Here is a 27,825-nt window from a genome sequence, read left to right on the forward strand (position 1 = left end):
ATTGATTTTGCAAATGTTGTCGTTTTTGTTTTATTTATTTGCAAATTAATGCATTTGAATGCTTTAGAAAGTGGGACATTACCATTTTTAATATAAGAGCCAGTATTACTGGCTCACTTAGTTTGCCAGTGGTGCCATGTCTTTGCCAGATGTGGCCCAGATCTGTTTTGGGACATGTGGGCCATATAAGCATTTCCTATATGTGGGCCACTTTTGGCTCATATGCTGTTTGCCGATGCCGGCAGTGAGCCGGCAGTGCCGTAACGTTGCCAGAAGTGGCCCACATCCGTATGCTATCTGGGATATTTATTAAAAATACACTTTTTGATAATTTTTGAAAAGTATGATCAAATTTACTTGATCAAATATGACATCGATATATTTTTGAAATAAGTACAGACATGATAGTTTATATACACTATACTTAGTCTAATCTTAGTATATTTTAGTACATTTAAGTACACTTTTTGTTTACTAGGTTAATTATGCTAGAATAAATATCCCTGCAGCTTATAGTATATGTCTTTTTTTTTAATCTTTTTATAACTGAGTGATTCACAGTAATAATAGTTTAATTGCGGAGTTTAGTATTTGGAATGTTTGTTGTAGATTCTGTACAACAGAAAAAGGAATGAATACCACCGTAGCTATCTAAGCACCCCACAGAAGGACTACGAAAAAATAATAAACATGGAAAACAATTTACAAACATAACATTGCCATTATATAAGTAAATGAACAGCCGTTCAGGTTCTATAGATTTTACTTTTAACCTAATTTGCAGATGATTTTTGTCCTGTTTTCAGTGCCAGAAGGAGCCACGTCATTGCCAGTGTTGAACTTGGTGCTGTGTGGACATGATGGAAATTTAAAGGCCTTCATGTCAGATTGCATAATGAACCAGAGAGAACAGAGATCAGATCCCAGATCTGTATATGGTATGAGGATTGTTGAAGTGGGTGGATACCAGCTCACCCTGGTGGAAATGCCAACTCTCCACAACTCTCAGCTCTCAGAAGAGAACATAATGCATGAGACACTCCGCTGTGTTTCTGTCTGTGATCCTGGAGTCCATGTCTTTCTCTTCATCATCTCTGATATCAGCTTTACTGATGAGGACAAAGCAGAAGTGGAAATTATTCAGAGGATCTTTAGTTCCAGAATGAACAACTACACACTATTCCTTATCAATCAGCATTACCAGAAGAAGCAGTTAGACGAGGATGACTGGACAGTGATACAGTCCTGTGGAGGGCGATATGTGTTCTTCAGTGTCAGTACTGGTGCCCGAGATTTGATTCAACGCATCAATGATCTTCTTCATGAGAACAAGGGAAGTTATTTTACAAAAGACATGTATGTTGAGGCGCAGATAGAAACACAACTGAAATACAAGAATGAGATTCTTCAACACCTAAAACATCTAAAACAAAAGATGCTCAGCAACCAAACAGGTAAAGAGTTTATTCACAGTGTTTACAAGTAGCAATCCATGTTAGCGGTTAATTTTATTTTCATTTTATACCACCACTTTACTCTGGTCAGGGTCACAGGTTCATACAGTCAGGGTTCATAGGGTAAATGATGCACATGGTCAGGGTTTAGCCAGAAACACTGGGATAAAGGAATGAATACCACCTTGGCCATCTAAGCACCCCATGTTAGCTTTTGGGGTCTTGCAAAAGTAATACAACCCTTAATAGCCTTAAGCTTTCTTTGTTTAAGTTATTAAACTGTAAAAAAATATTTCCCTGATGGATTTGTCATAGTAACAGAACAAAAATAAGGGTCCTTGAGCAAGACCCTTAACCCTCAATTGCTCAGACTGTATACTGTTGTCACGAATAGGGGCTAAGGCGAGACAGAAGGGGTGGACACACACAGAGATGCAAACACACTAAGAATTTATTAGTAACAAAAGCTAATCACAAGAACTAGAAACATAGCTAGTAACGCGAGCTAAACACAAGAGCTAGTAACATAGCTAGTAACGCGAGATAAACACAAGAGCTAGTAACATAGCTAGTAACGCGAGATAAACACAAGAGCTAATAACATAGCTAGTAATGCGATCTAAACACAAGAGCTACTAATGAGAGCTAAACACAAGAGCTAGTAACATAGCTAGTAATGAGAGCTAAAGACAAGAGCTAGTAACATAGCTAGTAACGAGAGCTAAACACAAGAGCTAGTAACATAGCTAGTAACGAGAGCTAAACACAAGAGCTAGTAACATAGCCAGTAACGAGAGCTAAACACAAGGGCTAGTAACATACAGTGGGGTCAAAAAGTATTTAGTCAGCCACTGATTGTGCAGGTTCTCCTACTTAGAAAGATAAGAGAGGTCTGTAATTTTCATCATAGGTACACTTCAACTATGAGAGACAAAATGAGAAGAAAAAAAATCCAGGAAATCACATTGTAGGATTTTTAAAGAATTTATTTGTAAATTATGGTGGAAAATAAGTATTTGGTCACCCACAAACAAGCAAGATTTCTGGCTCTCACAGACCTGTAACTTCTTCTTTAAGAAGCTCTTCTGTCCTCCACTTGTTACCTGTATTAATGGCACCTGTTTGACCTCGTTATCTGTATAAAAGACACCTGTCCACAGCCTCAAACAGTCAGACTCCAAACTCAACCATGGCCAAGACCAAAGAGATGTCGAAGGACACCAGGAAGAAAATTGTAGACCTGCACCAGGCTGGGAAGAGTGAATCTACAATAGGCAAGCAGGTTGGTGTGAATAAATCAACTGTGGGAGCAATTGTAAGAAAATGGAAGACATACAAGACCATTGATAATCTCCCTCGATCTGAAGCCCCACGCAAGATCTCATCCTGTGGGGTCAAAATGATCATGAGAACGGTGAGCAAAAATCCCAGAACTACACGGAGGGACCTGATGAATGACCTGCAGAGAGCTGGGACCAAAGTAACAAAGGCTACCATCAGTAACACACAACGCCGAGAGGGACTCAAATCCTGCAGTTTCAGGCGTGTCCCCCTGCTTAAGCCAGTACATGTCCAGGCCCGTCTGAAGTTTGCCAGAGAGCATATGGATGATCCAGAAGAGGATTGGGAGAATATCATGTGGTCAGATGAAACCAAAATGGAACTTTTTGATAAAAACTCAACTCGTCGTGTTTGGAGGAAGAAGAAGAACCCAAGAACACCATACCTACTGTGAAGCATGGGGGTGGAAACATCATGCTTTGGGGCTGTTTTTCTGCAAAGGGGACAGGACGACTGATCCGTGTTAAGGGAAGAATGAACGAGGCCATGTATCGTGAGATTTTAAGCCAAAACCTCCTTCCATCAGTGAGAGCATTGAAGATGGAACGTGGCTGGGTCTTCCAGCATGACAATGATCCCAAACACACCGCTCGGGCAATGAAGGAGTGGCTCCGTAAAAAGCATTTCAAGGTCCTGGAGTGGCCTAGCCAGTCTCCAGACCTCAACCATAGAAAATTTGTGGAGTCCGTGTTGCCCAGCGACAGCCCCAAAACATCACTGCTCTAGAGGAGATCTGCATGGAGGAATGGGCCAAAATACCAGCTACAGTGTGTGCAAACCTGGTGAAGACTTACAGGAAACGTTTCACCTCTGTCATTGCCAACAAAGGTTATGTTACAAAGTATTGAGTTGAACTTTTGTTATTGACCAAATACTTATTTTCCACCATAATTTACAAATAAATTCTTTAAAAATCCTACAATGTGATTTCCTGGATTTTTTTTTCTCATTTTGTCTCTCATAGTTGAAGTGTACCTATGATGAAAATTACAGACCTCTCTCATCTTTTTAAGTAGGAGAACTTGCACAATCAGTGGCTGACTAAATACTTTTTGACCCCACTGTAGCTAGTAATGAGAGCTAAACACAAGAGCTATGAACATGAGCTATACAGACCCAAACCAAGCCGAACAGAGTCATGAACTGCACACCAATAGTTCCCAGAGTCTGTCTCCTGCTAACCTCTTAAATAGAGGGCAGCTGGGACCAATTAGTTCAAATGAACCAATCAGGAACAAGGGTGTGGCAGGAGACAGCGTGTGCTCCCAGTGAGAGAGGGGTGTGGCACATGGGCACACTGGAGCACACAAAGGCTCCAAATGTGACAACTGTCACTTTGGATAAAAGTGTCTGCTAAATGCTGAAAATATAAATGTAAAACAAATATATTTCAATGTATATTTATATTTAAACCTCCCAATCACATGAACAACTTTTATGAAATATGCCATGCACATTTTTGGGTGAGGGTGGTTCTAATATTTTGGCTTATTAATAACTATTAAAGTTGCCCTCCAATATTAAAATCTTTATTTATACACCGCTCAGGTTGCACAGAACCAAATGTGTGGACAGATTTAGATTCTGTAATCGCAGTTTTGGTTAAGTCAGAAAAGTGAGTGTTGTCTATTGCTTTTAGAGACACACTTAGCAAATAGCGCAATGGCTGAACTATACAGGCATCTCTGAATCTATAAGTAACAGTAATCACACATGTCCTATCCCAGAAACCTACACTATCTTCCAGACAGAACCGGAGAGAACATAGAAAGTGGATAACCATTAAAAACTGCACTCGGATCTGCCACTAGTAATAGTATACTATGAATGTTTACTATGAATGTATGTTAGCCACACTGTAATCAACTGTCGGGTGCCACATGCATTTTTGTTGGCCAAAAAGGGAAACAAGTGCTGTGCAGTTTAATCAAAATGTCATGATTATCTAAACCACTTCTAGCTTTAATATCCAGTAAACAGCAGTTTCTCAGTTATCATTCCTCTAGACCAGATAAGAATAGAATTTGTCAGAAAACAGCTTAAAATTTAAGAGTTTAAGAGTTTAAAATTCATTCGACTGTGTCTACGATGCATATCGTTGCATCTTGTAAAAAAAAAACTATTGCTATAATACAGGGGTGGGTATACAAGTTTTTTGGCTCAATGGCCATGTTGGGTTGTAAAATTTGACAGATGGTTCAGTGTGTGTGTGTGTGTGGGGGGGGGTTGTTTCCTTGTGAACTAATAGAACTTATATGTAAAACTCATTACCTAAGAAGTAACCTACCTCATTCAACTTAAGTGGGAACAGTGTTGTCAGTCAATCAGAAAAGTCGCGAAGGGCTCTGCAAACATTTACATTACATTACATTTTCGGCAGACGCCTTTATCCAAAGCGACTTACAGTACAGTTACAATATACTGTACAATCTAAGCAATTGAGAGTTAAGGGCATTGCTCAAGGGCCCAACAGCAGCAACCTGGCAGTGGTGGGGCTTGAACCAGCAACGTTCTGATTACTAGTCCAGTACCCTAACCACTAGGCCACAGCTTGCCCTGGCCTAGTGGTGTTATCAAACATGTTATCAAACATGAAAAATAAATATCTGTGTGTAGAGAAGATGATCAACTAGGCTTTAGCGATGGTCAGTAGTGTTTGGATTGAGTCATCTAGTGGAATCAACTGATACGCAGGACATTGCTGAAAAATGGCGAAATGAATGTGGTCTTTATGGCAGTTTTGTAAATTGTGGCCTGCAGTCCATAGTTTGCCCACCACTGCTATAAAATATAAGATTATGTTTTGCACATATCACTGATTTATATCTAGTTTAGAAATCAGTAAAATGGCTTTACATAAACACACATCTAATAGATAATAAAGAAACTTAAGAAAGCAAACTAAAGTCTGGATTTTTTTAAATATTATCTGTCTCCAGATACCAGACATGAACCAAATGAGCTCAGAATCGTGCTGCTGGGAAAGTCTGGTGTTGGGAAGAGTTCTACAGGAAACACCATCTTAAGGGAAAATAAGTTCAAAGCAGAACCCTCCTACAAGTCAGTTACAACAGTGTGTCAGAGAGAAACCACAGAGGTCAATGAGAGGCTTGTAACTGTGATTGACACTACAGGACTGTTTGGTACAGATGGTGATAATGATGAGGTAAATAAAGAGATTGCTAAAAGCAGCTTTATGGCAGCACCAGGTCCACACGTGTTTCTGCTGGTGCTGAACCTGAGCCAGCGATTAACTAAAGAAGATAAAGAAGCAGTGAAGGTGATCCAGTCCATTTTTGGTGAACAGTCTGTAACATACACCATGACGCTGTTTACTGGAGGAGACGTACTGGGAAACAAATCTATTGAACAGTGCATTTTAGAAGGTGATTCTGATCTCATGAGACTCATAGAGCAATGTGGTAACAGATATCACTTATTCAACAACAATGAAACCAGAGATCCCACCCAGGTCATGACTCTCCTGGATAAGATCGACTCCATGGTGGTGGTAAATAGTGGACACTACAGCAATGAAATGTTCTTGCAGATAGAAAAAACTCTAAACCAAGAAGAACATGAAAGAATCCTGCAGGAAAAAGAAAGACAGTTAGAGAAAGAGAAAGAAGAACTGAAAGATAAATATGAAGCAGAGACAGCAAGGCTGAAAATAATGTTAATAGAAAATAAACAGATATTTGAAAATACTGAGCAGAACTACAAAATGACAGTGAAATCACTGAAGATAAAAGAATCTGATCTAAGAGAAAAAGTAAAAGCCATGGACATGGAGCTGCTGGAAATGAAGAGAACTGCTGAAGAAGAAAGAAAGATTCACAAGAATAAAGAGCAGGATTATGAAACAACAGTGAATACATTAAAGAAAAACAAATTTGATCTAGAGGAGAAAGTAAAAGCCATGGAAATGAAGAGAGCTGCTGATGAAGAAAGGAATACATTTAAGACTTATATGGAAGAAAATAAACTAAAAGATCAAGAAAAACAAAAGAGAAAAGCAGTGGAGGCAGAGGAACGGAGAGCTTCGGTGGCAAAACTAAAACAAGGAAACATTCAGCTGAAAGAGCGATTACAGGAAGAAAATAATTTAGAGAGATGGGAGAAATCATTAAACACAACATCAGAGACTTCTTTTCTCATGGGGCATCAGGTAAAATATTTTTGTTTTATAACATAACTCAATATCCATCAACTACAGAACTAAAGTTTCATCTTGTAGTTAGAGTACATTATTACTGGTGTCTTTCTTATTTTTAATGTGGTGAATTTTCACAGGATTTTTAGTGTGAAACCACATTTTTGATACATAAAATCAAAACAAAATGTTTCTCATATTTTATCAAATTAAATCCTTGGTAGTTAGTAAGGGAGACAGGCAGAAAACCACCAACATAGAACTGAAAATACAACCACAATCAGAAAAAGTTGTGACAGTATGGACAAGTCAAATAATAAAACAAAAAAGACGTGGAATGCTGATTCATCTGACCACAATACATGTTTCCACTGTGTGATGGTCCATCCTAGATGCCTCTGAGCCCAGAGAAGTCGACGCCGCTTCTGGACATGGTTAACATAAGGTTTCTTTTTTACACAGTAAAGTTATAAGTTTAATTTGTGCAGTAACTCTGTATTGTAGAGTTAGATAAAGGTTTGATAAACTAACCCCTCACCCATGTGATTGTATCAGCTATTGTTGAGTGGAGGTTGTTGATGCTCACTGAAATTCCTCCTGATTCCTTAAATGGTTTAATGATATTCTGCACTGTAGAGGGAGAACATGCAAATCCCTTCCAATCTTTCTCAAGGTTCATTGTTTTTAAACATTTCAGTCATTTTCTCACACATTTGTGGACAAACTGGATCCTCTGATCATCTTTACTCATCAGCGACTCTCAGCCTTTCCTGGATGCTGCTTTTGTACCAAACCATGATTACAATCACCTGTTCACATCACATCATTATTTAGTTTTTTCACCTCATTATTTGCCCTTAATTGCCCCCGTCCCAACTTTTTTTGGAATGTGTTGGAATGTGAACATGTAGCTTTAAAGTGCTCCAGTGAATTCCAGTGTGATCTAATAAGATGATCTTATTACAAGTCTGTTCAAAATGTCTTTCCTCATAGATATTCCACAATAAACTGTCTGTGGTATTATTTAAAAGTGTTCAGTAACCACAGCAACTCAGGCACTAGATACAGAGCGAGGTTGTTGAGTGCTGAGGTGCATAGTGCATAAATTTCACCAATGCTTTGCTGATTCAATAACTGTGATGTTCCAAACCTCCTCTGGGATCAACATCATGGTATGGGTTTCCATGAACTGAGCAGCTTCATACAGGCCTTACATCATCAAGCACAATGAGAACATTACTGTCTGACTGCACTGAGCCAGCTGTAAAGTTTGGTGGAGAAGGACCAGTCACCTTAGTTCAAGTGAAGTAAATTTTAATAATTTATTATACCCAGTTGTTTTGGACAATTGTATGCTTTCAATTTTGTGGGAACAGTTTGGGGAAATACATTTTCAATTCCAGCATGACTTTGCCACAGTGCAAAAAGCATGGTCGTAAAAGCATGGTTGGGTAAGTTTGTTGTGGAAGCACTTGACTGACCCACACAAAGCCCTGACCTTAACACCATCAACATCTTTGGATTGAACTAGAAAAGAGATTGCAAACTGGGCCCTCTCATCCAACATTAGTATCTGACCTTACAAAAATTCCCACAATCAATAATCTTGTGAAAAGCTTTACCAGAGTTAAAGCGTTTATAACTTTCAAAGGGGAAACTAACTTTGTATTAATGCCTATTAATTTAAAATTACACCAGAAATGTTTCTGTACTTGAAATGTGTGGTGTCTCAATACCTTTTTTTCATATAGTGCATGTTCTGATCTAAATGTTTATATTTTTACAGGTAAACAAGCTTGGAGTAACAGAACCTGGATTAAAATGTGAGGAAAATAACGAAACAGAACAACTTTTAACTAGACTTCATCTTCTCGAAAAGCAGAAAGTAAGAATGAAAACTTCAGATGTTCTTCAACTAACTTCTCTTTCATTACATTGTCAAGAACCTTGTGAAGAAAAAGATCTGGTCCAAACCTTCCTACAAAGGTTGGTAATGATGGATTACAGAGCAAGATACATCACCACCAAAGAAATACACACTGCTTTAGACCCTCCTTCCTCAGATACAGATGAAGAAGAACTTGATACATTTGATAAGCTTTTTTGCCAAGAGGATGATGAAAGTGTAAAAAATCCTATCCATCCCATGGATCTTCAGATGGCGGTGTTCCACTGTTCAGACAGTTTCTTGAAGCAACTAATAGTGACTAAACTCTCTCAGTGTCAGTACGCTCTGCCTCTACTGGTGCCAAATCCATTTACTGGAAAGATCGAGTTTCCTCTGTGGACATTTCGCCAAATTATTCAAAGTTGGAAAACCACTGACACTTCTGGTACCAAGATCAGTAAAACCCAGCATGTTTATGAAGCAGAAACTCCAATGGTGGCGTTCTTCAGGTTAGGAGACGTGTCCTTTTCCAAGTCTCAGCTGATGAACCTCTTGATCAATGAGAAGCATCAGACGTTCTTCCACAGAAACTGTCCAGGCAGCATTAAAAACCATCTACTGATGGATGGAGTTGTGGAGATTGCTTGGTACTGTCCATCTGGAAAGGAAACTGATCATTTTACTGACTGTGTTGCTTTCTGTAATCTACATGGTGATGCAGAAACCAGTGAAGAACAACTGGATATTCTGACTGAAATGTCGTCTGTAAATGTTGTTCTTTTATCTGATCCTAACAATGAAAGAAATAAGGAGATGCTACAGAAGTTTCTAAAAGGCCCCAAACCACTCATCTGTCTCCTTTCTGAGGGTGAATCAGGTGTCACAAAGACTAAGAATGGAAAATACAGAATTGGTCTGAAAGACAGAAACCAATCAGATGTATCTGACAACCTCAGGACAACCATCACAGAGTGTCTGTCCAAGTCATCTTCAGTTTTTAAAATTGAAAATCTATACAAAAACGATGAGCTCAGCACAGATGAAGATGATCCTGAATGCAGGAAAGGAAAAGAAGCTGCATTAGAGATAATAAAACAACTGGAGGGGAAGGAAATATCCACATTAAAGGAAACACACCTGCCCTGTCAAGGGAAGCTCTGGTATGAGTGGTGTCAGATAAACAAAGACTTACATCGACTTCAAGGAAACAATTTAGAAATGCAAAAGACTGAAAAACAAACACAAATGAAACAAATCCGTGAACAGCAACAAAAAGATGGAGTCTCTGGCTTTATGAAACAAATTATTTCCTCACTGAATTTTCTATCAGGAAATGAAAAATCATTTTTTATTAAATGGCTTGAAATTCTGCTGGACAAACAAACCTCAGATGATCTTTTAGATCTTCATCACAAGTACAATGAAACATGGACAAGGGTTTTAGACCTCAAAAAGAAACATGACAGAAAAAAGATGAATGCTGAGCAAGCAGAACTTGAAGAAATATCTGTAAGACTGAATGCAGCAACATTTGGTCTGGAACACATCTTCAGAGAGATGGGTCAGATATATGAGTCAAATAAGAAAATATTTGAAGCAAGAGGTATTTTTACTCTTCCCAAACTTGCTGCAGAACTCATAAAATCTGGTCTTCCACTGGAGTTGATGGATGGTGATGCTGCTCATGTTCCTCTGATTTGGGTTTCAGCAGTTCTGGATGAACTCATAAAGAAACTGGGAGACCAGAGAGTCTTTGTGCTGTCAGTTCTAGGGATTCGGAGCACAGGAACATCCACCATGCTGAATGCCATGTTTGGGCTCCAGTTTGCTGTCAGTGCTGGAAGGTGCACCAGAGGAGCCTTCATGCAGCTGGTCAGAGTATCAGAGGAGATGAAGGAGCAGCTGAGGTTTGACTACGTTCTTATTATAGATACTGAAGGGCTTAGAGCACTTGAGCTTGCAGGAAAATCCACTCGTCATCATGATAATGAACTTGCAACATTTGTTGTAGGTCTTGGAAATCTGACTTTGATCAACATATTTGGTGAGAACCCTGCTGAGATGCAGGAGATTCTTCAGATTGTTGTTCAGGCTTTCCTGAGAATGAAGAAGGTCAAACTAAATCCCAGATGTATGTTTGTCCATCAGAATGTTGGTGACATCACAGCTGGAGAGAAGAACATGGAGGGCAGGAGACGTCTACAGGAAAAACTGGATGAAATGACAAAATTAGCTGCTAAAGAGGAAGACCGTGAAGCTGAGTGCTTCAGTGATGTTATTGCTTTCAATGTACAAGATGATGTTCAGTATTTTGCACAGCTCTGGGAGGGCAGCCCACCAATGGCTCCACCAAACCCCTCATACAGTGAAAATGTTCAGAAGCTAAAGAGAGCTATTTTCACAAATGCTACCAAGTCTCATAGTATGAAACTCTCAGAGTTTAAATCACGCATCAGTGATCTGTGGAAGACTCTACTGAACGAGAACTTTGTTTTTATCTTCAAAAACACACTGGAGATTGCAGTCTACAGGAAACTAGAAACTGAGTTTGGAAAATGGACCTGGTCCCTCAGAAGTAACATGTTAGAACATGAAGAAAAACTGCACAACATAATTAAAAACAGAAAACTGCAAAAGATTGAGGACAAAGACCTTTATGCTCACATGAAGAAGACCAAAGAAGAAGTGGAGAAATCAATGAAATGTTACTTTGAAGAGGACAGAGACAAAGACATTTTAATTCAGTGGAAAGTGAGATGTGAACAGAGAATTAAACAACTTCTTGAAGATCTTGTCAAAAATGCAAAAACAAACCTGAATGATTTACTTCAACAGCAAAAAGCTCGAGAAGCTTTTGATCACAAAAAGACAGAGTATGATGAAAAGCTCTTCAATATGAGTAAAGCACTTGCTCTACAACTAAAAAGCACAGAAACTGATGAACGAGTCCTCAGACAGGAATTTGATAAAGTGTGGAACAGATGGGTCTCTGATCTAACACAAGACACACCTGTAGAGAAACCTTTTGATGTTTGGGAGGATGTGATACAGATTCTATCTGAAGGTAATGAACAAGCTGCTGTGTATGAGCGAATATCTCAGGAAGATTACACAAAGATACACAGACTGAGAGATTATTCATGCTACAAGAAATCAAAGCTAAAGCAAGGTTTTATTTATGTTAAGTCTTTTTTTACACAAGATGAAATGAGTCCTTTTGAGGTCCAGGAGTCAGTGAGGAACCTTATCCTCAATGTCATCCAAGAATCTGAGGACTTAATCAAGAAGATCTGCAGCAAAATTACAGGACTGGGGTACAAGAACAGCTACATTCAGGAAATAACTGATGATGTCAAACACAGAGTTGAGAAATATCACAGTGAGAACAAGAAAATAAAGCTGAAGAAAGAATTCACTCTGGATCTCTGTCTTCATGTGTGTCACTTTGCAGATTTCAAATTCACCAAGATCCACCAACAGTTCAGAAATGAAAATGATGTAAAATTGTATCTAGAAAAGCAGAAACCACAATATTACAGCGTCTTCCAGAACTACTGCAGAGGAGCTACAACCACAACAGTATTTGGTGAACTTGTCTACAACAATCTTGTACCAGCCATCCTGGAAGCAGCCTACAATAAAACTTCTATTGATCTGTCAACACAGATGAGATCAGACATGCCAGAATTTAATGGTAACAGGTCACAGCTTGAGAAACACATCCTGAAATCTCTGGCAGAGCAGGAGAACTTTGATAAATACAAGGAGTACATCGACCATCCCAAGAAACACTTTGAACAGTTTATTACAGAAAATGTTGATAAATACATCACTGAAAATAAGAGCGAGGTTCTGAATCTTCTCAAAGGAAACCTGAAACACAAAGAGCAGAAAGTGATGAACGCTGTGAACATCACAACTGAAGAAGTGAAGAAGAGCAGTGGTGATGCAAACATGTGGCTGAGAAGTTTGAAGAATTCACTAACAGATGAGCTGAGCTTAAAAGAAATAACCTGCACTGGTCTGAAGGAAATTACAGATTTAGATTATCTTCGGCAGGTTGTGTGTGAAGGTCTCACAAAGACGATGTCAGAACAACATAAAAGCTTCAACAGTGTAACAGACATCAACATGGAGAAGTTCAGGAAGAAACCAGATGAGATTCTGATTGAACATCTCTGTCAGTGCTGCTGGGTTCAGTGTCCATTCTGTAAAGCCATCTGCACCAACACAATGGAGGATCATGATGGAGATCACAGTGTCCCCTTCCACAGAGTAGATGGAATCAATGGTTGCTACTACAGATATACAACAAATCTCAGGGCTGATATTTGCACAACTGTAGTAAAAAGTGATAAATATTTCTTCCCCTGTCATGATACAGATGTGTCAGTACCCTACAAACAATACAGAACAGCAGGAGGAGAATTCGCTAAGTGGAGCATCACCCCTGATAATTCAGAGCTCACATACTGGAAGTGGTTTGTGTGCAGATTCCAAACAGACCTGGAGCATCACTATGGTAAAACATTCCAGGGATACGGAGAGATTCCCACTGGATGGAGAAACTGCACAAAAACACAAGCTATAGAGAGTTTGGATAAATACATCTGAAGAATTAGACAAACACAGACAGTATATGTGTACACACTAACTCTACATATACAGACACACATGGTATATGTATACACACACATATAACATATAATAAGTACTTATTAACATTATCAAATGAGTAATCATTTATATTGTCAGTGCTGTAATTTCAGGGTTGTGAGATTAGTAAGATGTGCATAAATTTGATATTTTCTTTTAAATAACTGTAATAATGATTGTGGTTTTAAATGTAAGTGAATATTACAATATCTCACAGCTCACCAGCAGTTTCATTTCAGTACATTTCTGCAGAATCTCTACTGAATATTTTGATTTATACATCAGGATTAAGATTTATGGATAATTAGGATTTATAAATTTCTCCACAATACAAATAAAGCTGAATTCTAAATTCCGCTCTAGTTTCTGATTAACTGATAATTAACCAACAGTAAATTATTATTCAAATAACATGATTGTATATAAATGTGTATTCTAAATGAAGTGATCTGAGATGAACCAAAAGACTGTGAATGAGTTTGTGGTCAGACAAGTTAAATAAAAATAATGAAATAGTGTAAAATGAGTTATGTGCCGTGTTCTTTATTGTAATATCAGTAAATATAAGTTTTTCTTTATGATCCAAAGTCATTTGATGTGACAAATATACAACTTTATATAGTCATAGCAATTGTATTTTTATTTAAATAATTTAAAAGATATATCATCTCTTTAATATGCTACAGTCACACTAATGATCCACTTAAAGAGTGCTAAAATAAAACAATTATGAACTTATTTTACTTTTATTGTACAAAAATAATACAAAAATGTGTGTTTAATGATGTTAGGTGTACTAAACTGTGCTAAATTAAGACAATATTTTATATGACGGCGTATTAGGGCCACTTAAAAAAAAAATTAATTGTTCTGAGATTAAAGACGACATTATTCTAAGATTAAAGTTGAAATATTATGGCCAGAGAGTGTGAAGAGAAGCACGGGTCCAGTACCTGGATCGACATGTATGCGCAGAGGGCAGCTTATAATGAGTGTTACTGTGGTTATCCAATAACCCGCGATTATTTTTGGGTGGCTGTTTGTTTTGTACATTTCCATCCACCTGACATGAAGACTATACATGTCAATGCAACCATTTATAGCGATGCTATACAGCTTTAGTTTATCGTAAAAGTTCATAAGGCTCGGTTGAAGTACTGGCGACGACGCAGATGCCGAGCGCACCGGTGCTGCACGTTCTTCTAAATAAACCCAGTTTATTACAAAGCTGTTTCAGCATCAAACCCAGTGTATTACAAAGCTGTTTCAGCATCAAACCCAGTTTATTACAAAGCTGTTTCAGCATCAAACCCAGTTTATTACAAAGCTGTTTCAGCATCAAACCCAGTTTATTACAAAGCTGTTTCAGCGTCATTATACTAATAACACGCTGGTGCTGATGTGCAGGAGATCAGGGATTTCTTTATTTGTGAAACTGATATGAAAGTATAACAAATCATGAACATCCCTTATTTCAACACAAGGAGGTTGCTATGGCTATAATAATTTTGAGTTTAATCTCATTATTTTAACTTTAATCTCATTATTATTTTGACTTCAATCTCGTAATTTTTTTACTTCAATCTCGTTATTATTTTGACTTTAATCTCATTATTTTGACTTTAATCTCGTTATTACATTTACATTTATTATTTTGAGATTATTTTGACTTTAATCTCGTTATTATTTTGATATTAATCTCATTATTATTTTGACTTTAATCTCGTAATTATTTTGATATTAATCTCATTATTATTTTGTCTTTAATCTCGTAATTATTTTGATATTAATCTCATTATTATTTTGACTTTAATCTCGTTATTATTTTGATATTAATCTCATTATTATTTTGACTTTAATCTCGTTATTATTTTGATATTAATCTCATTATTATTTTGACTTTAATCTCGTTATTATTTTGACTTTAATCTCGTTATTATTTTGACTTTAATCTCGTTATTATTTTGATATTAATCTCATTATTATTTTGACTTTAATCTCATTATTATTTTGACTTTAATCTCGTTATTATTTTTACTTTAATCTCATTATTATTTTGACTTTAATCTCATTATTATTTTGACTTGAATCTCGTAATTTTTTTACTTTAATCTCGTTATTATTTTGACTTTAATCTCATTATTATTTTGACTTGAATCTCGTAATTTTTTTACTTTAATCTCGTTATTATTTTGACTTTAATCTTGTTATTATTTTGACTTTAATCTCGTTATTATTTTGATATTAATCTCGAAATCGAAACTTATGTCTTCATTCTCAAAATCAAAAAAATTCTTTAAAGTGGCCCTAATACGTCATAGTAATTAAATAGACAGACACTATATATATTTGAAATTATAAAATTTTTATTATGCATGCATATAAACACCATTTATTTTAATATAACTACAGACACAATCTCTTAGAAAGTGACTTTAGTTCCGAGAACCGACTGGCTTGGCTCAGCTCATCAGTGGATCCCCACTGTTGAGAAGCTCAGTTCTAGATATTATCTAGTATTTGATTTCTTAAGAGAATGTACAGTTCAGCTGCATGGTATGCATCAACAGAAGCATCCCAGCCATTTTCATCAATAAGAAGAGCACAAAACTCAAAGACTGTTTCATCACAGGGGAACTGGGATTTTGGGGTGCATTCCTCTTTGCAAACAGTGACCTCTTCTGGAAGCACATATTTGAGTTTGTCCTCCCCTGCACCATAAATCTGTGGCATGCAGTACATTAAAATTGGGCGTCCTCCTGGAATTCCTGGCCTTGGCCTTATTTGATGGGAGTTCCATGTCCTCACAACTTCGTCTAGTTCCTCCTGCATGAACATAAATATGTAAAACTTAGTTCAACTACTGTCCCAACAAAAAATCTGCACAGAACATTTACCTGCATCAATATATGGGACACTTGTCATTCAAAAAGCCTGTGTTGAGTCATAAGTTTAGTTAAACATATACATCATTAAAATATTATCAAAACTTTATATTGTCAAAATCTTACACCTGGCTTCAGTGACCAGTTTACCAAGCACACCTACAATTAGTCACTGTGCCTTTTCTCTTGCTCCACAATTTATCAGCCAACCCCTAACTTGACCATTAGTGGTAAAAGACTGCTGGTACGATGGGATCGCAGCTGATTTGTTGGTAAAGCTATTTTGGTGGTAGAATATTATCATTACAGCAGTGGCACTAACATAGCAGTGTGTTTTGCTGGTACAACTGAATGTGACAGCAATGTTGCTGGACTTTTTTGTAAGTGTGACTTGTGCCTGGAATTGTCTACCAACAAAATAATACCTTTTGGTGGTGCTATTACATTAATAAATGGTGTAGATTAATGGACAGATTAATTACAGACTATAGCTGTTTCTGATCAAATGTAGTAAAGGTATCTTAATAAAAATAATCTGGCAATACATAACTGATGAATATAAATACAGAAGGTGTAGCCTGTGGCTATAGAGCCTACCTGAATTAGGTTAAGGAAGCAGAACATTCAGATTTCTGTCCAAGAAGTCACCGGAAAAATGTCCATCATCTCTCAGCGTCTGGAAAATGTCCATCCAGAACTGTCCACTTTGTTTATGCAGAATGCCCCACCACGATTCTATGCGTCGGTTTGCCGTGCTGCATCCATAAATAAAACTTCTATCTCCTGCGTAAGGGTCCAAGTGATTTCTGCGTAAAAACATCTGCATTTCCCTCACATGCCCATTCTCGGTACCTGGATCGGCACGCAAGCGCTGAGGGCAGCCTCCAATGCGCGTTACTGTGCTTATCCATTAACCCGCAATTACTTTTGGGTCGTTATTAGTGTTGTACGCCTCCATCCACATGACATGGCGACTAAATCCGTCAATGCAACCATTTATAGCAATGCCATAAGGCTTTAGTTTATCGTACGAGTCCATATGCCATAAAGCGTTGGGGCCTCGGTTGCAGTACTGGCGACGGCGCAGACGGCGAGCTCGCCGGAGTTGCACTCCTTCGGGATTGATCATTTTGATGATCATTCTCATTGTCTCCTGTGAACTAGGACCAAGATGGCGGCGCGTTAACACGCAGCGGCCGCTCTGGGGTCGAAAAACGGTGTTTTTTTGTTGTTTTCAGAAAAAGTTTGTAAATTTGTTTAGGACAGTTTTGTTTATAAACGTATGGAAACCACTTTTGACTCAGTTTACAACCGCCATACACTGCTACAATTGAGAAAACAGTCAGAAACCAACCTGCAGGATGATCTGCTGCAAACTCTGCATGAACTCTGCCTACTTCGCGAACCTGGCCTGCAGTCCTCGGTGTTACCTGAAGCAGGTGACCGGGGGAGGGGGCGCCGCAAGCGGTGCTCGAGGAAGCAGAAGCGTGGAAAGCGAGCCGGGGTCCGTGCTAGGCTAAAAGCTAACCCAAGCCGGCCGGCTCTACCATCGTTATTCCTCGCAAATGCATGCTTTCTGGAGAATAAACTGGACTGTATCAGACTTCAGCGAACGACCCAATGTGAGTACAGAGACTGTTGTGTTTTAATTTTCACTGAAACATGGCTTAGTGACAACATTCCAGACAGTGCCATTCAGCTAGACGGGCTAGCATCGTATCGCGCCGATAGAAATGCAGCTCAGTCCGGTAAAACACGAGGAGGAGGCGTTTGTGATTACATTAACACCGAATGCTGCAAGGACTCTGTGCTTGTTGTGGCGTACTGTTCTCCGATGGTGGAATTTGCTATTGTTAGATGCAGACCTTTTTATTTACCACGGGAATTCACCAGCGTGCTTATTGTCGCGGGGTATCTTCCGCCCAGCGCGAATGCGAAGGAAGCATTGAGCGAACTTTACAGAGCCATCAGCGAACTGCAGAACATTCATCCAGACGGACTGTTTATTATCGCTGGGGATTTTAATCATGCAAATCTCAAGTCTGTTCTCCCTAAATTCCATCAGCATGTGGACTTTGCTACGAGAGGAGCGAACACGCTGGATAATGTTTACACGAACATTGCCGGTGCGTACCGGGCGGAGCCCCGCCCCCACCTCGGATACTCAGACCACATCTCTGTAATGCTAATTCCAGCATACAGAGCACTCGTCAGGCGCTCCAGACCTGTACAGAAACAGGTGAAAACCTGGCCAGAAGGATCCATCTCTGCTCTTCAGGACTGTTTTGAGTGCACTGACTGGGACATGTTTAGGGAGGCTGCAACATACGGCGATTACACTGATCTAGAGGAGTACACGACTTCAGTGACCTGCTACATCAGCAAATGCATTGAGGATGTCACTACCACTAGAACCATCACTTCCAGACCCAACCAGAACTCCAGACTCCAGAGGTGCGTGCACTGCTGAGGGCCCGAGACTCCGCTTTTAAAGCAGGTGACCAGCCGGCTCTGAGAACAGCGAGAGCCAGACTGTCCCGGGCAATCCGAGAAGCAAAGCGCGCACACGGCCAGAACATCCACAGCCACTTCCAGAACAGCGGGGACACACGGCGCTTGTGGCAGGGCATCCAGGCCATCACCAACTACAGGACGACTCCACCCGTCTGTGACAGTGATGCCTCCCTTCCAGATGCGCTGAATGACTTCTACGCTCGGTTCGAGGCGCAGAACAACTTGTTGGCGAGGAAGATGATCCCACCTTGTGACGACCAGGTGCTTCGTCTCACCACAGCGGACGTGAGGAGAACTCTGCATAGAGTCAACCCACGGAAGGCTTCTGGACCAGACAACATTCCTGGCCGAGTGCTCAAAGGATGTGCAGACCAGCTGGCAGATGTATTCACTGACATCTTCAACATCTCCCTGAGCAGCGCCATCGTTCCAACGTGCCTCAAGACGACCACCATCGTACCTGTGCCAAAGAAGTCATCTGTCATGCTTCAACGACTATCGTCCCGTAGCACTCACGCCTATCATCATGAAGTGCTTCGAGAAACTAGTCATGAGGCATATTAAGACCCTACTGCCTCCCACCATGGACCCACTGCAGTTTGCGTACCGTCCTAACCGCTCAACGGACGACGCCATATCCACCACACTTCACCTGGCTTCTACACACCTGGACAGAAAGAACACTTACGTCAGGATGCTGTTCATAAACTTTAGCTCAGCATTCAACACCATCATTCCTCAGCATCTAATTGGAAAGCTGAGCACGCTGGGCCTGAACACCTCTCTCTGCAACTGGATCCTGGATTTCTTGACTGAGAGACCTCAGTCCGTCCGGATCGGTAAGAACACCTCCAGCACCACCACGCTGAGCACCGGCGCTCCCCAAGGCTGTGTGCTCAGTCCACTACTGTTTACTCTGCTTACGCACGACTGTACAGCAATGCACAGCTCGAATTCCATCGTTAAGTTTGCAGACGACACAACTGTGGTGGGACTCATCAGCAACAACGATGAGTCAGCGTACAGAGAGGAGATACAACATCTAACGGACTGGTGCCAAGTCAACAACCTGTCTCTGAATGTGGATAAAACCAAAGAGATGGTCATTGACTTTAGAAAGACACTAAGAGACCACTCCCCACTGCACATCGACGGCTCATCTGTTGAGATCGTCAAGAGCACCAAATTTCTCGGTGTTCATCTGGAAGAGAATCTCACCTGAACCCTCAACACCAGTTCCATCACCAAGAAAGCCCAGCAGCGTCTCTACTTTTTGAGAAGACTGAGGAAAGCTCATCTGCCACCCCCCATTCTCACCACATTCTACAGAGGAACAATCGAGAGCATCCTGAGCGGCTGCATCACTGTCTGGTTCGGAAATTGTACTGCGTCGGACCGCAAAACTCTCCGGCGAGTAGTGAGGACAGCTGAAAAGATCATCGGGGTCACTCTTCCATCTCTCACGGACATTTTTAACACCCGCTGCATCCGCAAAGCTCTCAGCATTGTGGACGATCCAACCCATCCATCACATGGACTTTTTACTCTGCTCCCGTCTGGGAGACGATACCGCAGCATCCGGACTAACACAACCAGACTGTGTAACAGTTTTATCCCTCAAGCAATCAGACTCCTCAATTCAGTACTATAACAATTTCCTCCGGAAATTTTCTGCTGCCACACACTAAACTGTATTGACTATGTTACTTGCATTTTTTGCACACCTCCTGGAACTGCACAAGTTTTTTTTTTAATTCCTGCACCTTACTTTTGCACCTTATTTACTTTTTAGGCACCTTATCTGCATTGCCAATTTTACGCTGTACGATGTACAACATGTCACTACCTCATGAACCATTGTACCATCTATTCACCATCATGTACTAAAACTTGTCTTTAGTCCTGTCTTCTAATTACTTGTTTAGATTAGGGATAATTAGGAATATCTTTTGTACTTATTTATTATAGGATTGTTTTGTATTTATTGTTGTATTTACACTGTTTTGTTTTGTCTTGCACTTTTTGTACCATGTTACACCGTGATCCTAGAGGAACGCAGTTTCGTTTCAATATGTACTTGTATGTAGCTGAAATGACAATAAAACCTCTCTGACTCTGATTTCTGTTTCATTTGAGTCTACGAGTCATCGGAACGTCTCCTTTTTGTTTCCCGTTTTCTTTTTCGTTTATTCTGTGTTTGTGTTTTATTTTTGTTAATAAATATAGTTCCTCACACAACTAAAATCTGCACTCCTTTCATCATAACACTTTCCAAAAGAGTAAAAGCTGTCACTGTCTTTTAAAAGATGGTGGTGGCGCTATAATATTAATGCCCATGGTTTTGGAATGGTAGCTCATTGTAGGACCAGGACTGTCCACTCCAACTAAAGGCACACTCTTGTACCTCCTAGCTCTCCTTTTCAGTTATGGTGCAATAATTAAGGGTGTCAGAGTCTCATGCCACTTTGCATAATTGATATTATACTATTAATGATTTTGTTTATATCACATTTAAACTACATCATGGTGTGAACCTGTTTCCCACCTGAGGCTGAAGCCTGTGGGTGTAAACTCAAATTCTTTATGCTTTTCACTTGGTGCAACTTTTTTTCGTGTGTTAGAAATCATTTTATTTTAATGTTTTAAATCGAATTCTAATTCATTCAAATTAATCTCTAAGTCAAGAAAGATGGAGGTTTCTGCTGAGTCTGGTTCCTCTCAAGGTTTAATCCTTGTTATTTTAATGTTGCTCTTGGCATGCAGGGTTTTTTTGTTAAGGGATTCTTGTACAGTTGTCTTGAGCCAATGCTACGCTAACCATACAGATGAAAGATCAGTGTTTGAGAAGTTGAGCCACCACTTCCACCACAGTAAAAATTTCAACATTCACATGAAATAGTTTCATTTCCAAATGAACATGTACAAATGTGACATTCATTTAACCATGGTAAAGTGTGCTGATATATTTATGTTCATTTCAACACTTACCTTTTCTAACACTTCCTACTATGTTAAACGGGTTCTTGTAACTTTTTTCTTCAGGACAATCTGCACTTTTCCTCTCTTCATCTTTTCTATGTTTGTAATAATGCTGCAAAGTTTCCTCTGCATCCTCAAAAATCTCACATGTGAGGTGACTTGCATTTACTTTCAGCGATTTGTCAATATCCTTAAACAACCGACAAACCAAAGTTTATCTAGGTGTTTAAATTGGTAAAACCTCCCGTCACATTCATCCAGAAACTTGTTAAAACTTGCAGATTTTTCCTCTTCAGCCTCCCAGTCAGTACTGATCAATATAGAATAGTTTAGTGCTCGGTCACTGAAACAGTTCAGTAAGAGTTTCAGTTGGTTTGTTTCCTCCTCAGTAAAACTCTGAGGTTGCACCATGAGTAAGAAAGCATGAGGACCAGGAGCAGTAAGTGAAACACACTCTTTTAGTCCATCAGTCATCTGAGTGAGTTCAGAATTGTACAGATGAGGAGCATTGATGATGGTGATGTATCTTTCCTCCACCCATCCACTGGCTCTCTCAATGTGCTGATCTACTGAATGTGGAGGAACTTCAGTCTCAAATGCAGCTCTACCCAGAATGAAGTTCCCCACACTGCTGGTCTCTGAGTGACTCTTTCCTAACAGAATTATCCTCAGTTCAGACACTGAAAATGAGCGAAAATATAAATAATTTATAAACATATGTATTACTGCTGTTTAGAGATTTAACAGGAACAGGATGCTTGACTATAACACATGTACTATTTAATGGGTTTTATCATTTAAAAATTATATTGATTTTAATTAGAACATTTATAGGACTAACATGTAACATGAGTAAAGATTCTCTTGTATGATAAGATGAAAATTATTTGGGCAGGACAACAAGCATTATGTCTGACAAAAGGTTCTTACTGTGAGAGTAATTATTTATCCTACAGAGCAGTAATGACTACAACATAGTTAACTCATAGTTGATTTTTAAATGTCTCATTTCTCATTCACTTAATTAGCAATAATATTTTACAGGTAGGTGGGGACATACTTCTCCTCTTTCTTAGTGGTAGATAATCTGTGCATGAATCACAAACCATGTTTTAATCAACACGCTGCAGGACCAGCTGATAAACATGATCTTATACAGAACTTACAGAGATTACAGTTCCCATCATAATCACTGACACTATAATTATCCGTCTTTTAATAGATTAGATTATTATCACACTGAAAAACCCAATCAAGTTCATTTATTCAGAGGAAAAAAATCCTTCATTAAGCTTTTTCTGTCATTTAGTCACGAATACAAGCAACGGGAGTTTGTTAAACATTACTGGGACTTTGATCTTTGGGAACAATCAGCTTTTTGGCTACAAATCAAGTCAAATCAAGGTTTATTTGTCACATACAGTAGGTCCTCGACTTCCGTCCGAGATCCATTCCTACGGCGCGACGTAACACGATTTTAGCTGTAAGTCGGAACCCACCTACATAAGCACCTACGTCACTCACATGAAGCAACGAACAACGCCGTCTTCCTCGTATAGCGCCGCGTGATGTGTTCATCCGCTAGTTCCCGCGCAAACTTTGTTTTTAAGTCACAAACGCCGTGCGTCGGAATGACGGAACAAGACTTTCTTAATAAATTTATAGGAGTTGGCGACGTAACCACGAAACGCCGTATGTCGAGTCCGCCGTAACCCGAGGACTTACTATGCACTACTCACAAAAAGTTCGGGATATTTGGCTTTCGAATGAAATGTATGGAAAATGTAAAAAGTTCACGCTACAGTGATATTATATCATGGAAGTAGAGCATTTAAGTAGAAGCATCTCAAACAATTTATTAAAACAAAAGCCAACAACAGTGGTGGGTATACCCCAACAAATAATGTCAATGTCTCAATAACTTGTCATGTGCCCTTGAGCATCAATTACAGCTTGACAATGACATCTCATGCTGTTCACAAGTCGACTTATTGTCTGCTGAGGCATGGCATCCCACTCTTCTTGAAGGGCGCCATCAGGTCATTGAGGTTCTGGGGTACAGAGTTACGAGCCTCTACACGGCGACTTAGCTGAGAATGAGTTTTCTATGGGATTCAGATCTGGAGAAAGTGCAGGCCACTCCATTTGAGGTACCCCAGTCTCCAGCTAATGATGCTCGATGAGCTGGAGCGTTGTCGTCCATGAAGATGAAATTACACCTTTGTTGTTCATGCAAAGGCACAACAACCGGATTAATGATGTTATTCAAGTAGTATGGGCTTGTCACAAAGTGTAGGGCAGTTCTGTATTGACTAGACACACCTGCCCACACTGTAACACCACCACCACCAAAGGCTCGTCTGGTGACAACAGTGGCTGATGCATAGCACTCTCCTTGACTTCTCCAACAACCTTAACGGCCATCATTTCTGGTCAGCGTGAATTGACTCATCAGTAAACAGCACTGAGGCCCACTGGTCCCTCGTCCAATGTAAATGTTCTCGCAAATGACGCCTGTGCCTGGTGTTGTGGTCTGGTATCCTTGCAGGTCGTCTAGCACGCAGACCACGCTGATGTAAACGGTTTCGAATGGTCTGACATGACACTTGGGTGCCTCTCACATCCCTTGAATGTGCCTGGAGTTGTGTGGCATTCATCATCCGGTTCCGCAGGGCACTGTTCACAATGAAGCGGTCATCAGTGTGGGATGTGGCTAAAGGACGTCCACTCCTATGCCTTTCTGTAACTCTTCCAGTCTCTCTGTATCTCTGTTGCAACCTGCTGATGACACTCTGTGACACTCTAAGCTCAGTGGCCACTTCCGTCTGAGAACATCCTGTTTGAAGCCTTGCAATGGCGAGGTACTGTTGATCAATTGTTAGGTGTCGTCTTGGTCTCATGATGTCAAAATGTGAACAGCATGATAAGGATACCAATTCTAATTGAACCAGGAAATGTATTGGTGGATACATGGATCAAACACCTGTTGTGAATTTTGCCGTTAAGCTCCTTGTTAGAAGAGAACAGCAAGTTGTGCAAAAAGTACTGAAACACTGAACAGTTGGACATGTGCATTCAAAAGTTTAGAGAAGGTCACATTAAGTTCACCTGTAAAGGTTAGAGTGCATTTTAGGTTCATCCTGAAATTTCATCCGAAAGCGAAATACCCAAACTTTTCATGAGTAGTGTACACTACAACTGTGTTTGGAATAAAAAGAAGTATGACTACATGGAAAAAACTTATGTCCATTATTATGGTGGAAATTTTGGTTAAATCTTTAAATCTTGTTAAAGTACATGGTATTGTGAACTACATGAAATACCAGGACATTTTAAATCTGTGGCAAAATCTGTTTGCCACTCCCAATTTCCATCAGATCCAATGATTTTCTGAACACAAAATGAAACTTGTGCCATGGCCACCTCAGTCATCACCACTGAAAATCTGTGGGATGAAATAAAGAGGAGAGTGCACAAGAGAGGATCTGGGACCCTGGACAGTCTGGAGAAATTTTGTAAAGAGGAATGGATTCAGATTTCCTGCTTTTTAAGGTGTTATAGAAGAAGACTTAGTGCTGTTTTGTTGGCAAATGTAGATTGGACAAAGTACTAAATGCAGGGGTGCCGATAACTCTCACAGATGCTTTTTTCTCAGAATAAATGAGTTAAAGGTTGGATTTTTCAGTGTGAGATAATTTAACCAAAGACTGAAATACAGAAAGTCAGTGTATATTACAGAAATGCTTCTTCAAAGTAAGTCATATCAGTTTGACTGGATATTGTCAGTACCCGATGCTTTTTGTCACCACAGTCACGCCATCTGCACTTCAAAAAAGCTCGGTCACACTATCTACACTAAATGTTTTACTGCATGTCTAAACCACGTTTTACGGTGATACAGCTGTGACGCGTTGAAGCGGGTGAAACATCTTTTTACAGCTTAATATACATTACTACTGAGTTCTGATGCACATAAAGTGTACCGGAAACAAAGTGTGTACAATAAAATAGGCAGATTAAATAGTTGTCAAATCCCACCATTATGACCATGAAGAACATTTACTGTTGTGCTCATGTGTTGATTCTGAGAGAATTTTACTGTAGGAATTTGGAGTCATGTGATGGTAAACTTGTATACAGTGTCTATTTGGTTGTGTTAAGACCACATTTTGAAGTCCAATAATATAAGCAAATCAAATTGTTATCAAATGCCACCATTAGAATAACAAAGAACACTTACTGTAGTACTGATGTTGTGATTTTGGGACAATTTTACTGTGGGAATTTTAAATAATGAGATGGCAAACTTATGTACAATCTTATGTACAGACCACTTCCAGTCCAATAACATTAGCAAATCAAATTATTATATATCCATGAGGAACAATTACTCTAGTACTCACCATGTGGTTTTGAAACCATTTTACTGTAGAAATTTGGAGTAATGTGATAACAAACTTGTGTAAAGTGTCTATTTGGTTGTGTTTAGAACAATTTTGAAGATCAATAAAAAAGAAAACCAATTGTTCTCAAATTTCACCCCTAGATTCATAAAGTACACTTAAGGTGTGTTCAAAAACCTAGTGAGCTGCCTTGCTGTCTTACTGCCTACACAGGCAGCTGCCTCAGTAGAGAGGATTCTGCTAAGTCAATGACTTATAAGGCAGGTTATTCAAACACGCTATTCCATCGGGTTTCGCATTTAGCATCTTGCCATTAAAACCAATGGAATGAGGTGACACAGCGCGCTAGCATGTCAACTAACATCTCCCTTAGTATAAATAACATTGAAATTTTAAGATACCTTAGTAGTGAGCTTATTAAGGCATCTAGGATTTCGAACACACCATTAGTCTGGTACTCATGTTATGATTTTGGGACAATTTTACCTTAGTCATTTAAAATAAACAAATAGCAAACTTATGTAAAATTTATGTTAAATCTCATCACAACGGAATTGACACTTTACAAAAGTTTGCCATCCCATTATTTCAAATTCCTACAGTAAAATTTAAAATTATTAAACCCACAAAATGAGTACTACTGTAAGTGTTTCTCATGACTGTAGGGGTGGCATTTGATGACAAATTGATTTGCTTATATTATTGATCATCAAAAAGTGTTCTAAACACAACTGAATAGACATTTTACACAAGTTTGTTATCACATTACTCCAAATTTCTACAGTAGAATTGTCTTATCACAAGATATATTCTAGAGTAAATGTTCTTTATAATTGTAGGGGTGCCATTTAATAACAATTTGATTTGCTTATTTCATTTATCTTCAAAAAGTGGTCTGTGCACACACAGTACTTGGTTTTAAAACACCCGAATTGACATTTTACATAAATTTGCCATCCCATTATCTTAAATTCCAACAGTAAAATTTTCCCAACATCACACTATAAATACTAGAGTAAGTGTTCTTCATGAATATAGGGGTGGCACTTAACAATTTAATTTGCTAATTTTATTGATCTTCATAAAGTGGTCTAAACACAACCTAATAAACACTTTACACAAATTTGAGATCCGATCACAACAAATTCCTACAGTAAAACATCTGAAATGTATTTCATTAATAACAGAATTAATGCTCTTCTTGAATGTGGTGGATTTTGTGCATCAGAACACGGTAGATTAAGTTTATTAAACTGTAAACAAACAGCTTTATTGTCTTCAACACTTCGGTTACCGTAAAATACAGTTTAGACGCGCAGTAAAACTTCAAGTGCAGATAACGAGACCGAGCTTTATTAAAGTGCAGATTTGGTGACCGTGGTGTTTTAGTTTTACATCGTGAATGTTTATAGTTGAAGATTTTCATGTCAAAACAACATTACAAATGTTTATAATAACGATAATGCATCACTGTACTGTACATCACATAACTGCAATCAGTTTATTATAGAATTCTAAATCTTACCTACAGCCGCCATCGTCCCTGATCCGT

The 27,825-nt window shown here is 39.0% G+C and overlaps 1 protein-coding gene, 1 long non-coding RNA gene and 1 pseudogene across 2 annotated transcripts; 1 reads left to right on the forward strand and 2 right to left on the reverse strand.

The window, feature by feature from the left end:
- Nucleotides 1-571: 571 nt before the first annotated feature.
- On the reverse strand, nt 572-27,818 carry LOC134335211 (GTPase IMAP family member 9-like; annotated as a pseudogene).
- On the forward strand, nt 1,369-14,000 carry LOC134334902 (interferon-induced very large GTPase 1-like). Its single transcript, XM_063017371.1, has 3 exons — nt 1,369-1,454; nt 5,735-6,963; nt 8,735-14,000. Exons 1-3 carry the CDS (start codon nt 1,436-1,438, stop codon nt 13,448-13,450), a joined length of 5,964 nt encoding a protein of 1,987 aa, XP_062873441.1. The 5' UTR covers nt 1,369-1,435; the 3' UTR covers nt 13,451-14,000.
- On the reverse strand, nt 15,837-18,586 carry LOC134335375 (uncharacterized). Its single transcript, XR_010015584.1, has 2 exons — nt 16,975-18,586; nt 15,837-16,318 (listed from the first exon to the last, which is right to left on the reverse strand). It is a non-coding gene; the product is annotated as an uncharacterized LOC134335375 (long non-coding RNA).
- Nucleotides 27,819-27,825: the final 7 nt, after the last annotated feature.

The sequence above is a fragment of the Trichomycterus rosablanca genome, chromosome 2, assembly GCF_030014385.1.
Source record: "Trichomycterus rosablanca isolate fTriRos1 chromosome 2, fTriRos1.hap1, whole genome shotgun sequence".
NCBI lineage: Eukaryota > Metazoa > Chordata > Actinopteri > Siluriformes > Trichomycteridae > Trichomycterus > Trichomycterus rosablanca.